General features: G+C 34.7%; 1 protein-coding gene across 4 annotated transcripts in view; it reads right to left on the bottom strand.

The window, feature by feature from the left end:
- The window catches only part of TBC1D32 (TBC1 domain family member 32), an 80056-nt gene that overhangs the window by 48218 nt on the left and 14092 nt on the right, over positions 1 to 17746 (bottom strand). For all 4 annotated transcript variants that reach the window (XM_039384370.1, XM_027751773.2, XM_039384371.1 and 1 more), the window contains exons 14-22: positions 16521 to 16613; positions 16128 to 16270; positions 12014 to 12138; positions 10691 to 10892; positions 7307 to 7389; positions 5113 to 5251; positions 4319 to 4406; positions 2701 to 2819; positions 1956 to 2072 (exon numbers count right to left, since the gene is read on the bottom strand). In XM_039384370.1, the coding sequence (XP_039240304.1) occupies positions 1956 to 2072; positions 2701 to 2819; positions 4319 to 4406; positions 5113 to 5251; positions 7307 to 7389; positions 10691 to 10892; positions 12014 to 12138; positions 16128 to 16270; positions 16521 to 16613 (1109 nt within the window). The remainder of the gene's footprint in view (positions 1 to 1955; positions 2073 to 2700; positions 2820 to 4318; positions 4407 to 5112; positions 5252 to 7306; positions 7390 to 10690; positions 10893 to 12013; positions 12139 to 16127; positions 16271 to 16520; positions 16614 to 17746) is intronic.

The raw sequence follows: 17746 nt of genomic DNA on the forward strand, positions 1-17746 counted from the left end.
GATTCTCCATAATCAGTGAAAAAAAAGATCACCTGTTTTAATGTCTTTCAAAGCTACAGATCTGGAGGGTACCTTCCAAGCTAGATTCCCTTGAATACATTACAGTAGATACCCTCAAAGCAAGACTGGAGGCAGGTAGGACTCTAATTTATGTACTCCATTTTCTAAAATATCTTTACATGCCAAATACAGTAAAGAGAGATCGTGAATGTATTAGGAAAAATTTTCTAAAGGGCACAAAATAAAAACCTGGTTTTAGTCAATAGTTGAAAATAGTAAAAGCCCAACTAATAATGTGTTCAGTTAATGATGCAACTAGTCAGATAAAAACATAAAGGAGGAACAAATGTTTAAATCCTGTGCATTTAAGAAATAAAGGGTATACAAAGATGATTAAGTTCTGTGCATTATCACATATAGTTCAGCATAAACAAGTCAGATTCTGTGGTAAAGTGACATGATTCAGAAACAAAGGAAAAAATGAAGCCCACAGAGTAATTAGGTCTTCCAATCAAATCTTTTAGTAGCTTAGAAATTGCTTTTACTTTGCTTTCTAATCATAGTTATATCCGGTCAAAATCTTTTATCTTTCACTTTCTGCAATCACTGCCCAAAAACATGGTTCTAGCAAACCTCTATTTCTGCTTAACTGCAGAAGTTTTCTGAGTACTTAGTCTACTTAGTCATTATATGTTCAAGTAACATTAGACAATCTGACAATTTATTTTTTGTAAACTATATAATCTTGGATGTCTATCTTAGACTTACAAAACCCACTGCTGCACAGTAGTTGAGACAAACCCCATAAAAAACATCTGTAACTGCTCAGGGAACTTTGCGCAATTGTATTGGTATGTCTGGAAACTAGAGATTTCCATAAAAATACTGAAGTGCCTCAGAAATGAAAACAACACTGGCTTTCAAAAGTCACAAAAATCATTACTTAAGATCTACCACAATTTGAAATCTCTCAAATATTTATCACTTTCAATATACATCTATCTCCCTTGATCCCAGTAGCTCAAAAAACTTCATGACTGCATAGAAATATCCATTGGTGGACATACTACTCATTCCAATTGAGTAGATTGGAAAAATGAAATTTATCATCCCATTTCCTCCTGAAATCATCAAAACAACATTACAAAGAAGAACTCAAAAATCCCTTCCAAACACAACATACACTATTATGATATACTCTGTCTAAACAATCTAAGCTACCACCAATCCAGAGTTTGTGCTAAACAGACACTTCAGCATAACAGCAATTTGAAGTGCTAGCTCATTAGAAAAAAAATCTGATTTTAATTGCTACTCAAGGTCACAAATTAAACTTTTCTGTGCTTTGTATATGAGAAAAAAAACCCTAATGGACTGTGGTTGGATGATCAAATACAAAATAATGCTAAATACAGAAGTGGTGAAACTATTTTTCTGAAATATGCCTTTATCACTAGCTTTCCAATTACTGATTTTTTGTGTGTGTGTCTGTGAATCATGTGTTATTAAAAAAAGCTGAAGGTATGGTGGTTTTATACTTTGGTTTTGTAGGTTTTTTAAATTCTGTTTAAATCCACGGATAGTGTGATAGAGCAATATTGTATGAAATACAAGTATACACATTTTCCAGCATGTAACTGCATGCACATACAGAGGGGTTTACATATGCCACTTTTTTCCCACGGAAAACCACAATTCTAGCACAAGCTAGAAAAGATGACCTTTAAATTAGGCATCAAATTTTATATTATCTTTAGGATTTCAAAATGAAAATTTAAGTTAACATGAAGTGATATGTGCATATACTGCCCTCATGCTGTATATAATACAAAATGCAGAAAAATTCAAAATCTCTCAATAAGAAGAGAAAATAACTTATTCTATTACAAAAAAATAACATTTTTTTAGGATATATGTCTTCACAGAAGTATTTATTTTTCTTTCAAAGTACTTACAATAACATCTGAGGGTACTTCACGGAATGAATACACTGGTTTATTTGGCATATTTTGTTTACTCAGGAGCTCAAAAACTGCAGGGTAAGTGAGCAAGTTTATCAGAGACAAAAAAGACTAGAGAAAGAAAAAAGGAGGGACAAAAGAGAATATTAACCAGTTAAGTATAATTAAGTATATATTAGCAATTATTTCCCATTTAGATTGTTTGTTTTTATCCTTTACAGGCTGAACTTGACATAAACAGAGCTGCTCAAAATAAGACTGCGTACCCTGGCAGGCATCTGTATAATCTAAAAGGGCAGTAGTGTCGGTGAAATATGTATTATATGTGACATATATGTATTATTTATGACGTTGTACAGCAATTTTGAAAATTATAGTATTTCATCACATAATTCTAACATCACACAGAATACGCTATAACACATCACTCTTCCTGATTGTACTACAGTAATCAGATACATGAACTGATGGTCAGTATTTAAGACTTTCAGTTTTGTCACGATTGTTATTCATTAATTTACAGTGAATGCTTGGCATTGTGACCTGCCAAGCAACACAAGTATCCTTTCAATCATCATTTGATTAGTGTATTACACCAGCTTTGACACATGTGCCAAGAAGTAAGATTAGATGCAATAAAAATTTACAGAAAGATATGTATCATCCTATCTGAAACACAGCATTGTTTTTTTTTCTATGATTAAATAAGACTAAATAATAAGATTAAATAATTTCTCACCTTCTGACAGCTTTGGTCAATAGGGTCAACTGGAGCAGATTTGGGTTGGGTAATCCTCAAATCATCTTTTCCACACTCCAAAAGAGACCACAATTCAGTTACAAGTGCCTTTATAAAGCCTAAAGAAAATTTTTGTTCTAATTATCAATTTCATATTAAAAACATTTTACACTACACTTCTAACTCAGATTCTCAAAATTCTCTACACTGCAGACTAAAATTTCATAAGACAGACTGCCTGAGGGTTACTCTCCCTGCTATTCTCAATCCTTGAGTTAAAACTACTTTTCTACAGTGGTCTGCTTATATTCAATCTAAAATCTATAGCAACACTTTCCAAAGACTATTACATTAGATTAAGACGATATTTATATATTGTCCATATAAATGAGCTGCTGACCTTCTTTAACAAGTTAACTGCAACAGATCAAGGCCTAGCTAGTACTCTCTCTATGGTTCTAAAAATACTGATTTACTATAATTCATTAATAAATTAAAACATACCACAAAGAAAAGGACAAAAAAATAATTTAGGAGAAGCACTACTAGTTGAATTTAAAATATTAAATATTTAAAGAGAAGAGGAAAGATAGCCATCTAACTCTGAAATCTTCAAAGGTAAGTTACAGGCTTAACAGAAACTTTACATACACCACACAACCTCTCAGGGCTGAAAATCAACGCTGTTTGGTCTATCATTTGTCTTTGACGCCAAGGCCCGTAAGAAGCAATTTGGCTGAGAACCTTAAACAGGGCAGATGGGTAACTCCTCAAGTAGATCTGCTCCCTGCTTTCTGAAAAATCCCAGAGGCATAAATAATAAGCAACTAACAATCAGCTTCCTTGACTAGCAGAATTTGCCTGCCTTTCTGACAGTCTTTCAGTCAAGTCATCTTAGTTACACACCAGTCACTTCTACATACTCGGAGAGAAGATTTTCAACTTTTGTACCTCATGAACTTCCTTAGCAACTTAAGACAGTACCTTTATTTTATTGATGAGATTCTATTTTTAATATAATGTCTACTTGGACTGCTGATATGGTAACAGTTGAGTAACCTGAGATTGAACCTGAAGGGACTTTGTGCTATGGGTTGACATATAATAATTGCCAATTCAGACATTTTCATTTACATCTCACTACTGTATAAGTGCACCAACGACATTCAGGCCTTTGAAGTTCCTCGCTCTCTGAGCAGTCAATAACCATGGAAATGTACACACAAATTAAAGATATCAACAATTATAAATTCTGATCTGCAGATCAATAAGAAGCACTTGCAAATTGTTCCTAACTTATTTTTAAGCAGTATAAATGTCTTCACACACATACAGGAAATTTCTGGAAATCCAAACCAATGAAGTAAAGATCTTGCATCATTTCAGAAGAAAAAATAAAACAAACTCCCAAATGTGGCATCAAGATTAATGAATGACTTGAAAGCTGGAGAGAATAAATTTCAATTAAGAAGAAATTAACAGACATTTATTTAAGCAGTCTTTGTTAATACTGTGTAATTATTCCACTCAGTTTACCTTTTTTATCATCTTTCTCACTTTTCTAATATACAAGACTACAGCATGTAACTAATCATAATAACATCATTCTTCAATTTACCTGAACTCTGTAGAGCTACTGCACCCATTGGTGTTGTTGCCATTTGTGTAACAATCACCTGATTACCAAGCTCTTCATATTCATTTGTCTGTTGATAATAAATATAGAAGTACAGTGTTAGTTACTCAGAAGACATGAAACTCTGAAATGATCTCTTAAATATTGATCTTTCTTACACTTGTTTACAGAATTTAATCCATTTCATGATTAGACTTGAACAGCTCATAGATATTACCCTCTGCACACCTACTAGGGTCAGACTCCAAACCAAACATCTTTATCAAGTATCTTTTAAAAATTTAAACGCAAAGACTCTGGTTAGAGACGTAACACCAGCAAATAAAACCATTAGTATTATAATGGTTTTTGCACACATTCAGTAGGATGTCTGTGACATTACTTTTTTGCCCTAAAAATGCATATTATTTGATTTTTTTGTTATATTTTAAGTACTGTCTAGCATATCTAGATTTCAGCATCACCTGTCAGCTTGGTCTAGAAAAATCTGCACTTAGAAGAAAAAAAAAAAAAGAAAAAATATCTTTCCTAGCATTTCAAACTTTACAGTAAAAAGTCTGAGAAACTAAATATATGCCCAGAATTGTGAAGATGAGCAACATCCAACAAACTTAGATTCAGTGTGCCACCAATATCAAAGATTATAAGTTACATTTTACATTCATTTTTGCAAAAAGTAAGTAACAACATGGTTTCCGGATTTATTTTCTTTCTCCTTTCTTTTATTGTAGTAATTAAAACATAAAGAAAAACCATGCACACTCGGTAATGCTTACCTGGATTTTTTTTAATAAACTGCTGAACATAAAGTTCACACAGTCATTCATGGCACCTGTACTATGAAGCAGAAATAATCCTCTGGGTGTCATAGAAAAATTTAGCAAGGCATCTAACAAAGTCTCTTCCCATAACAAACTGCAAGAGTAACAAAATAGTAATTAAAAATTATATGTATAAAAGCATGGGAAAAATTTCTAACTTTGAAAAACAACAGTACTTCACTCACTGAACTCTATGGTTATTTTATAAATTTATGTTATTTTTAAAAAAGCATTTGTAAAAGATATAATATATATGAGACTGTATTTTGCGCAAACACTCAAACTCATCTTGGCGAAACTATTAGGTAGGAACACAGAATAGAAAGATGATGTAATGGGGAACCCAAAAGACCTATGCCATCCTTAAACATATGTATGACTTACTATCTGACTCTATACAGTCTTCAGGTATTAATGTGGAGTTACAAGTTGGCAAAGCAGGCACAGAATTTCTCAGCAATGTAAAAACATCATGAGAAACTCACATTTGAGGAGCTAAAGGTTCCTGCTAGAGATTAGTACAGAATTATGAAGAAAGGTGTTATATTTACATAATAGCTTCATGTATTAAGAGCAGTACATGGAAAATATTTTCTACACACATGGTAGGAAGAACAGCAACTGCAAGAAAAAAATATGATGATACCTTCTGCCCTACAAAGAAAAGTGAAGCAATTACATCATCTATGACTAGGCACCACTCCTGCAGGTATCACTAGACTGTTGTAATCCTGCTTTTTTAAAAGCATTTGCTTACTGGATTCTCATTTCCATTTCTGACACACACATCAGCAAGCAGCACGCAGCTTCTCCAATAGCAGTGACCCATCACCTCAAAATTTAATCACTACTTCTGCAGAATTCCTGTGTGTCATGTTCAGAAGCAAAGATTACACCCAGAAAATTATCAGCATGTCTTGTTCCACAGTTAAATGAAAAACTTAGATGCTAGGAAGACATTGTTGCTTATGTTAATGGTAGAGTCAGAGCTCTGCATCCATAGATCTCTTTTTGCTACTAGATTTGAATTGCTATAACCAGTCCACATGCTACCACTGCAGGCTACAGTAATAACTGTTGAGGAGTCTTTACAAATTATACATTAAATCTATGGTGAAGTATATGTAAGAATCTACTTAACTAACTAGTTTCTGCACTAATATCAACATTGGCCAATGTTACTACGTAATACTTCAAAGGTGTAAATATGATTCAGCAGAAGAGAATTTTAAATTAGCAGCACATCAAAGCCCTCAGATAAACTGACAGCTGTTCTGTTCTATGCTTTCCAATTCACATTTTCCTCAAACCAAATTCTGTAGTTAAAGAGAATCAACTATAAGTCAATTTCATACCACTCTCTAAGCTAAGAAATTCCTCAAAGGTCAGGAACAATTTTGTAACTCTACTGAGACCTATGCTGGGATGATTTCAATCCCTCTACCTACCACTATCATTTTCGCAAAAAGACTGTCCTGGTTTTGGCTGGGAAAGAGTGCATTTCCTTCTTAGTAGCTGGTACAGTGCTGTGTTTTGGATTTAGGATGAGAATGATGTTGCTAAAACTGATGTTTTTAGTTGTTGCCGAGTAGTCTTATCCAAGTCACGGAGTTTCCAGTTTCCCATGCTCTGCAGGTGAGCAGGTGCACAAGAAGCCATGAGAGAGTACAGAACAGCTGAACTGAATTGGCCAAAGGGATATTCCATACCACAGGACATCATGCTCAGTATATAAGCTGGGGGGATTTGGCCAGGAGGGGACAATCACTGTTCAGTGATGAGCTGAGTATCAGTCGGAGAGCGGTGAGCAATTGTGTTACACGTCACTCGTTTCTCTTGTATGTTATTTCTCCTTTTCATTACTATTATTGCTATTATTATCATTAGTAGTATTACTATTATTAGTATTACCAAATTTTACTTTGTTTCAATTATTAGACTGTTCATATCACTCAATCCATGAATTTTAATTTCCTTTTTCCCTGATTCTCCCCCCATCCCACTGGGATGTGAGCAGCTGTGTGCTATTTAGTTGACATCTGGGATCAAACTAAAACAAAGACATGGGGTTACAAGATGTCTCAATTGTGGTTAAAGAAGCAGTGTCTGTTCACACTTGTACCTGTACATAAATTAAGCATAAACTTACGTGTTTTTTGACTCCAGACTTATTGATGAAGTCGAGTCTGCACCAGCTACAGGAGTAGATACTCTTTCTGAAAGCAAATTTGTCTGTAAAATAAAAAATAAATAAGTACCTCCTTACTGTTTATTTACACTATTTTTAAACTCCAGATATTGCTAATTCTCGTGTTATATATTAAAGAAAAAAATAACAGTGATCAGGTTTTAGTTTAGTCTTTGGCACAGAATACACTATTCCACTACATTTTTTATTCCAGACAAGCTTATTTTCTCCTTCTTCCTTGGGTATAAACAATTTTAAAGCTAGTATATTTTTAAAATTTTTATTAGAATTCTTAAATAAAACCTCTTTACTTCCCACCTGGAGATTCCCAAAGCAAAAACTGGTATTTAAAAGAAAAAAAGAAAAAAAAAATCAAACACAACTCCTTACTCCATTTCTGTCACAGGAAATGGAAATAACAGTCTCTGGAGTCGACAATGCAACATCAAATTTATTTATTATGCCACTTTTTATTTATTTATAAATTATATAAATTTATCTATATTGGTATGGAGATAGAGCTACAGACATAAATATATATACCTATTTTTATATTTGATGAAGTTTATGGTTTAAATAATACTTGAAAATACTTGGTGTGAAAGACATTGTATATTTTAAATTAATTATTTAAGTTGTTTTATGTTTCTAGGGATAAAAATCAAATTGCACAATTCAAATGAAAGTTAGCAGTCCTTAATTTACTGTCTTATAAACATGACATAATAAATCCACAAAAGATTCCTCTTTTAAATTATTCAGTGTACTAGCTCTGTTGCTCCCCTTTTATTATCATCTGTATAAATTCTGTCCCAGAATCTGATTCATCAGAATCTGCCAAGAAAAAAATTGTTTATCTGTCAGTCTTAAAACTTCAAGAGACACGTAAATGAAAAGAAAACACATTACCAGTCTAGTCATTTAAAAATTGACACTACTGCTTGGAAAGAGTCCATCAAAGTCCACCATTTTTGCTACCCTATAAATGGTAGAATATTTTATAAACTGCAGGTGTTTTAAAATTGAACAATGACAGAAAATAACTTTAGCATGATGGAGTTGCAAATGGAACTTTCCTGAACTATCTTGTTGATTCCTGAAGTCCTGACTATATTGATACTTCAGTCTCAATTTGACCACCAAAGTGATGGATAGAAATGGCATTTTGTCAGTTAATGATTCTTTTTTTTTAATTCAACACATTCAGTCTACATATCTTGTACGTGTCAAGACAATTCCTCTAAATAATGTTCTATACCATAATAAAGGATTTTAATGTGCAAAGAAGTCTTTTGCATATGTGTAAATGCGTTTTAGAGCAAATAACTGGAAATGCCCATCAAAAGCTTTTAACAGTCTGCCTGCGATAAACATTAAATAGAGCAACGGTTTAGTTCAAGTAAGACTGACTAGTTACACAATAGGAAAGCATAAAAGATGAACAGATTGATGAGTTATGTAAATTACAGCATGATTCAAGTGAACTAAGTTCCTTAATTCAAGAAAAAACCCTCCAGTTTTCAATGTAAGGAAGATTATAAGTTTCAAAACCAACATTCTTTGATGAAAAACATAGTCTACTGCGATATAATTACGATTCTAATTAATAATATATTTATTTGCAATAAAAATGTATGCCTTTGTGACAATATTCATATTTGAAGCAGTGAGAAATACCCACAAGCTGGTGATTTAAGTCTCTTCTATTTATGTTCTATCTTTCTGATATTTTCTGCTTCAGTTTACGCTGTGATTGTACTTTTTAAATGTCTAATCATAATAAAAGCATACAACATGTGACAGGAAAAATAGCTGTTCCATTCTCTTTACCTTGCATTCATTTTCCCTCCTGCTTCCTTGCCTCCAGAAAAAAAAAAAAAAACTTAGTCTTTTAGCCAATTCTTTGTCCCAGCTTGGTCTGATCCTTCTCTAAGAAAATACTTTAGAGTCACCAGAGGAAAAAAAAAAAAACATGGTTCCATTTTTCAGTATGAACAATGCAGTGGTCTTCCACTAAGAGTCCTAATATCTATAGCTTAAATATGCTTTCAGTTTAGCTGGAAGCCAAAGCTGAAGATTTGTTTGCTACTTTTACCTAAATGGTACCAGTGTTATTTTAGATTCAAATGTTTTTATTAAATTTGCTTCACTGTGAACTTTTTGAAAACTGCATTTGAAGGAACTGCTGTCATTTCTTCATCTGAAGTAAACTTTTATAATACATAAGAATTTCCACACTGCATATAGGAAAGTATAATGAATAAGGCAGAGATCCATATACCTTGTTCAGTAAATTCATAACTGCACTGAAGATGATACGGGGACTGAAGCATCTCTCTTATGAGGAAAGGCTGAGGGAGTTGGGCCTGTTCAGCCTCAAGAAGAGGCTGTACATAAGTATCTGAAGGGAGGGTGCCAAGAGGATGGAACCAGGCTCTTCTCAGTGGTGCCAAGCAACAGGACAAGAGGCAACGGGCAGAAACTGATGTACAGTAGTTCCACCTGAATATGGGGATGAACTTCTTTACTGTGCAGGTGACCATGAACACAGAGAGCGTTCATGGAATTTCTGTCACTGTTCAAGAACTGTCTGGACAGAATCCTGTGCCATATGCTCTAGGATGACCCTGCTTGAGCAGGAAGGGTGGACAAGATAACCCCCTGTAGTCCCTTCCGATATTACCCATTCTGTGATTCTGTGATAACAGAAAGCAGAATACACAGAACTGTTCGATCCAAGTTCTTTCTTGCCCGCAGAAAAAGCACTGGACTAGCAATCAAACCAAAGCTGAAAGACAGAGTCTACACTTCATAAGATATCTGTACACAGGTAAGACAAGAACTCCTGCCTGGCACTTCGCATTATGGTCTCTTTTGAGGATAATTCTATGGTGCCTAACTGTTTAAATCAAATATTTGGAATCTACATTTTCTTCTCCATAATTCTCACTGTAACCAACTAGTTTACCAAAAATTAGTAAGAGCACATCTCAGTAGTCTTTCCTTTCAAAATATCCCAAACCAAGAGTGACAACGAGATCTCTGGTGGACAGTGGTTATCATGACATCAAGTGACCTCAAGCACCAAGCACAGTGAATGACAGGTCTACTGATGCATCTTTAGAATTCCTCTTTTAATCTTAAGACATAGAATTCTCAAATCAAGCTTCTGTTAGGTTTACATACAGAAGGAAAGTTTGAAAAGTAGAACTTAATTTTTACATTTTCAAGTACTATCTCACTACTTAAATATACTCAACCTGAAGCAAAGAACAACTATTACACAAGTCGAACCTCTTAGTGTAAGATTTTTTCTAGTTTCCCCAATCCAAAAGCAAGATTTACCTTTCTCCAGGCCTCTGCAATAGATTCATGCAAGCCATAAGGAATTAACATCTGCAGGCCTTCACAAGTTCGGTACATTTGACGACATATAAAAATGAAAGCTCCTTTAACAACTGGCAAAAGCTCGGATCCAGATAAAAGAGAAAGGTCATCATGAAGAAGTTTCTTTGTGAACTGAACAATTACATGAGCAGCTGTAGGACTAGAAATAAAATAACACATTTAAAATGTTGTTTTGCAGTAATCAATAATCCTCGAAGCAAATCCTCTGACTAAACTACTTTAAATTTTTCTATGGCAAAAGAAAATACAGAAAGAGACTATGACCCACTATGGAGAGACAAGCTATAGCTTGCTACACCAGTCAGAAGAAATGTACAGCAAGTGATTTTACTTTGGCTAACAGGTCTACACAATGCAAAAATACATCCATTGTCTTCCATCCAGCCCACATGACCATGAACTACACAGACTGTGTTTTAGAGGAGTCCAATTTTGAAGAGTAACCAGACAATCATTTTTCCTTCTGCTTAATCAGTGTTAAGTATATCACTACAAGATAAAATTTGTCCTTCTTCTTCTTTTTTCCTATCCAAGATGTCCTTCTCAAGTATTCTACATTTGTAATGCCAAGGACAACTCTTTCTCCAAAATGCTATCTTACTACCACCCCCTTAAAAACATAATTCTGAGACTTCTCCACTTAGAAGACATACAGTCCAAACATTTTCAGGACCTGCAGCTTACCTATTTTCAAAGGCTCATCTCAATTTTATTGCCGTTTCAAGTGTTAGCATCAGCCAACAATATACAACCCATAGGATCACACTGATCCTAAATGAGGCACAACACTACACATGGGAGCTTCCTATAAAGGATCGGTCTCTACTAGCTATATCGAGAAGTGAATGCTACATTAAATCTATTCTTTCAATAAATTTGATTTATTTTAATATTTATTCTAAAATCAAAGAAAAATGGAAAAGAGAGGCCATTGGTCTGAACAGTAGCACCATGAATTTACTGGGATTACATTCAGAGAAATGAAAGTTCTCACATGAATTAGAAAAATAAGTAAAACATGGAAATCTCCCTTATTATAAGTATTTCTTTACATTGTCATTTCATCCAGTTCTACACATAAATACTCTCATAATACATTCTCCGAAACACTTAGTACTTTACTTTATAATCAGATACGTTACTCCAAACATAAACAAAATGTATCACATTACAGATAAATGAAAGAAGAGAAAATATGTCTATAAGAATAATGTAATTCATAGAAGTGCTCACTAATGCCATTCATTAATGCTCTCTTACCTATCTTTGGAATTTTTTTCATTTTCTCCATACAGAAGAAGAGAAAGACCATCTTCTGAAGCAGTAATCCTTGCCAAAATATCAGCTACATCAAACAAAGTGGCTTCAAGACAATTTATACACACCTATTTGGAAGAGAGAAAAAAGGAAGTTTTAATTTTAATGTTTTTGTGAAAGCTGTTTTTTCAAGTCTGTCTTAGGTATCTGAAGGTCACCTTTCTAATCATTTCTTAAGGCTTAAACATAGTAAGTAAACAGCCTATGTTCAAATGCCATCAGAGAAATCTGCATCCCAAATGCCACTTTTAATCATTTCAGCAGAAGTTCAAGACTGCACAGATACAAAGAACAGGCATTTCTAAACTTTTTCCCCCTTCCCACCATGAATGTGGAAAGGCTCTTGGTATGCCATTTAAAGGTGAAAGAACAATAGTGGAATCAAGGTGAGAAACATGCTAACTCCCTCCTTGATGCATTGGCAACTCTTTGGCTAGAAATGGAATTCCAGTTCCCAAAAAGATCTTCTACGTCCACCTCGCTTGAGGAAAGCCTCCTCACTGGGGTAAAGAAATAGTCCTCTATCAATTTCTTATTCACTTCGCAGCACTGTATAACAAACAATTACGCTGTAATCAAGCAGACTTGAACATTTAACACTGGTGTTCAGACTAATTGGTATGGTTATCATGACTAATGAATACACTGCCCAAATTAATGTTAAATTTGCCATTGCTTATTAATAAGTGATGTCAGTACTCCATAGGTACACAAGCAGAACTGGGTGCTCCATGAAGAACCTGTCAGGAAGCTCTGCAAGGGACAAGAAGCCAGGAGCTGAACATGGTAAGAAGGCAGGCAAAGGCCTTGTTCGCCATCAGATGGGCAGGCAGTCCCACCATACCCAGTCAAGGTCCAGTGATAGTAACCTGGTGCACCTACCAGTTCAGATTCCCTGTACAGTGATGGGGGAGATCCAAGGTTAAGCCAGGAAAACAAGCTGGTGAGTTAGAGTCAACTCCAGACACAGTGACCAGGATCAAACACAGCCCAATGATCACCATGCAACTGGATTTATAGTGAAAAGGTAGGATGGAGGTGAAGCAAACCATGTCTGAAGGTCAAGATTCAGACCAATGGGACAGTGGGCTTCACTGCTGCCATGACATAGTACAGGCAGGGAATGAGAACAGGACAGAGATGTGCCAAGGGCCTGACAGCAGCTGTAGTTCTGTACGACTTAATGCAGCGTCCTAAAGGTGCTGGGCAAAACTGTTCCTGTCCATATGCCTCAGTAAAACAATCAAGATACCCAGAGCATCCCTTCTCACTCAGGGACTGAGAAACACTACAAATTCCTAGCATTTATGCATAAACATGCTAAAAAAGGAGGAGGACAGTTTGCAAAGTGAGAAGTCCTGTGTGGTAGCTTTCCCCTATCAACACCCAGGACAACAGCGTGAAGTCAACAGTGAGATGAATTTTAGGCAATAGAGAGCTGGGTGAGACTACTGTTTCCAGTAACAGTTGTTAAATATTTAGTATGTCGGAATAGGCAAAAAAGCACAACTCTGCTGAAGTTAAAGTCCACTGCTTAAATCTTTTCCACTCTTCTATTAATCATGAATGACAGCTGGACTCACAAGAGAAATTATTTTAAAATACCATTCAATCCAGCTCCTACTTCTTCTCTTATAGGTAGCTTTATATTTTATACAGTGCACAGAAGAAAAATAAATAGCCTTCCTACTTTAAAATCTAAGGAATGTACTATTAATCCTTGTGGGTCAAGGCAACCCAAGAGAAAGATACAATTTTGGCTTGTTCTTTTCCGTTCAAATTTTCAATGACAGACAGTTAAAAATCTCCCTGACCTTTTATTTTCAGGTCAGTGGGTATAATTCTTCAGGGTCCTAAGAAAAGAACATATTGGGCTGTCACTGTTCCTTCAAATCTGTTATTATTTTACTTTCTCCGTGAAACACCAAAAAAATCTGTAAATAATAATTAAAAAAAAAAAAACCAACACCAAAACTACCATACTTTGTTTATCTAAAATGTGAATGCAATCTTCTGCACCAGGTATGCTTCAGCAGCAACTCAGAGGTTGCAGTCCAAAAGGTCAATATTGCTGCCCACAGACTGATCCTTCTGACAACTCCTGCTCACTGAGTTTCTCCTCCCCTCTCTCCTACAGATATACAATACAACTCTGCTTAAAAGGCAAGTAAGGCTTGCACTTATCCAAGTGAACTCAGAACCCAAATGTAAAATAACAGCATTGTGGTTGCTCATTAGGTCCACCATACAACCAAGGAGCCCCACATGCAAGTCCAGAGCTACCCACTCCCCAGCTCCAGCTGAAGAAAGAAGCGTGCATGGCCTTAGCCTTCCCTTTGAGACAGGCATGGTCCAGAACTAGGATTACTGGGTGTCTAAGAAGTGCCAATGGCTTTGCTGGGAAATAAAACCAGTTCAAATTCTTGTAAAAGAGAAAGAGGGTAATTCTCTCTTTTTCTATCTTTTTTTAGTTTTGGTTTGCCAGATGCAATACAAACAATTTGCACTTTCACTAGAACAAATATGACGTTCCAGATTCACAAGACATACACAGCCTCCTGCAGCTACATTGCATTAAATATTCCTGGACATGAGCTGTTTTTTTATTAGACCAGTTACAAAGTCATAGGAGGGCTTACAATTTGTTAAGAGTTCAGCTACTTAAGAGAGATAGCTGAGCACAGCAGAAACAACAACAACAAAAAAAGGGAAGATCTGAATTGTTGAGATAATTTATTTTTAACTACTAATGTATAACAAAGAAGAAAAGAGTTGTATACACTTTAGAATATCATGAGACCACAAAGATTGCCTGGGGTATTACACAGGCCTCCATGACAGCAAATCAATAAAGTATTGCCTTAGTACTGTTTTCAGATTTAGATATCAATGTTCAAAGCATATGCAGACTTGGTCATTTTTTGTACTTAAAAAAATTTCCACTACGTTTTTGCTATGTACAGTAAAAACTACACAACATTAAGTGTTAGTCTTGCAAAAGCATCCACAGTTAGCCTTATATAAAACGTATAAGTAATGCTACTGTATTCAGTACAGAAGAGCCCACAGAAGAGTTACATTATTGGCATGATCAAGTTTTTACAGGACTATGGTTTTAAGATTTAGAGAAATACATACTTTAAAATATGTACTTGTAACTGGTTGTTTACACTTTTGAAAGAGCACTGGAATATTTCTATATGGGTAAAAATATTTTCAGGATTTAATATGAAGAATCTGTTCCGGAAAATAAACTGTACTGAAAAAGTCAGCAGAAGGTTACTGACAAAATTCAAATTTAAGAACCTAGATGAGATATTTAAGTTCAGGACCCAAACTGAGTTTTAGGACATAAGTTCAGAACTTCTTAGCCAATAATTTCTGTTAAAGTCTCTTCATGTAAGACAGCTCAGGCTCCTCCACGGGCATTTCAGACCCACAGCCTGTCTTGAGACTTACAGTCACCTAGATCAATTAAATCATCTCAGTCAAAACAAAAGCAACAGGACAGACTGAGACTATAACTAGATTTTCAACCACCTACAGACAGACAACGTTTCCCAATATTTTTATAATTCTTACAGAAGAGTTTAAAAAAAAGAACAAAAAAAAAACCCTCTTCCTTTTATCAATTCAGAAAATAGTAGTTTCCCATAAAGAATTAAATATTTTACATATAATACTGAGAACACTTAACTTCAAATTGCCAACTGAATTTAAAAATAAAAATAGGTTGCCTTTCAAACAGCAGGTAAAGCAAATATTTATCCAAGAAATATTGCAAATGACAGAAGAAAAACCAAAACCGATAAAAAAAATTAAGCAATATTTTTGTACAGTCTCACTACAGTATAATTTTTGCTACCATTCACAAGATTTGAAGAAAACCAAGTTTGTCAGATCAATCATAATGACAGCTTAAGCTAGTTAATGCATACCACAATAGCTAATGCAAAAAATACCACAGAAGCTACCATACCATGTGAGTAAATAAATCTACACAGAAAAATGGTAATATTCTATAGATGTAAAAATTTCTTGGAAGATTACTACAAACCTCTGTGCCACTCAGCAAACTTTGAACAGGATGAAGTAGGGCATCTATCACTGCATCTGTATATAAACATTCAGCCACACATCCTGTTTGATCACAAAAAACCTGAAGAATCTCCATAACAAGACCTTCTGGAGAATAACTGTCTGGTGAACACAAGAAATATTTATTTATATTTTAACTTACACAAATATCTATATGGTTTATGTAGTTGCTTCTGAACTACAATTTTGTTAAGCACTGATTTAACACAGAGGGAGGAAGGAAGGGTAAGAAAGGAAAGGAAAAGAAAAATCTGTACAAATAACAGACACAAATTAAAAATTGCAAAATAAGTTATCCCATGGCTCATTATAATTACATATATTAGCAATATAATGAAAAAAAAGCCTTTACCTGTATGTGCTGTCAAAGCTGTCTTTGGGTATCTTGGAGAGTAATAAATAAGCTGAGTAAATAATACCAACATATCGGTTATGGATACACTATCTATTAAAAGAAAACAAATCACAGGAAATTAATCTGCAAATTAAAGTATAACTTTAATTTTCCAAATAAAATGGATTTTGTGAATATATGTAAAGAATGCTTTGCTGTATTGAGGAAATCAACTATGTACAAGTAATAAAGCAAAGGACATGCATGTCCCTGGGACTCTATTGTATTTCATGATCAACTTACAAGCCTTGATCTTAGCTCTCAGTTTAGCCAAGTGAAATTTTACAATGTCTTTCACTGAAACAAATGTCAGCCAATATTTGAGAATGGTCAATATAGGTGGCCGTAGAAAAAAAGCATTATCTTACTTTTAGATTAGCTGAAACAACTGGAAAAAAGACAGGCTGACAGACAACTCCTTCTCAGGTCTGAAACAAACCCAACAAATGTAGCTAAATCCAAGTTGGGAACTATTGCTCCAGGTTTAATCTAATAATGCTAATAAATCAGACAACTTGTGAATAAATAGTTGCTATCTATAAAGCTGAGAAGGACACTATTAAGAAAACAGATAGCAAGATTGTTACGTTTGTAGGGGAGAAAAAAGCAGCAACAACCATCCACGGCTTGAATGGCGTTATACAGATAATCCATAAACAACAAAAGCACTATATGAGCAGATGTTCCTTTTAAGTGCTCTACACTGGATGTATCAAGTCCTGATCCTCAAACCAGAGGGACAAAAGGGAAGGCTCAGAATTAGTATCCAGTAAAGTTTTGAATTCTACACTGAAGTAATAGAGATACTAAAGTAATGGTATACTACAGGTGCCCTCACACACTTGCACAATGTATTACTCTAGGTAGACTTTTTGGATGTCTGAGGGCTCTTCCATCTCATATCTTCTGTCCTTATTAACACCTCTGCTCCATGGGTACCAAACTATTCTTCTACCATTATTTTATCTTAATTAATAGGTTAAACTCAGAGCACTTGTTTTCAATTTGCAATTAGCTTGAAATACCGATTTTGTTTGACACCTGAAAAACAGTTTTGGTCCCTGGACATGTCTCTCTTCCAACCAATTACATCAACTGGTTTGACAGAAATATTATGCACACTTACACGCTGATTCAACTGCCCTTCAACATGAAATTAAAATATTAAATATATTAATATAAAT

This window comes from Pipra filicauda, unplaced genomic scaffold (genome assembly GCF_003945595.2).
Source record: "Pipra filicauda isolate LSUMZ 115617 unplaced genomic scaffold, ASM394559v2 scaffold349_size1355687_pilon, whole genome shotgun sequence".
Taxonomy (NCBI): Eukaryota; Metazoa; Chordata; class Aves; order Passeriformes; family Pipridae; genus Pipra; species Pipra filicauda.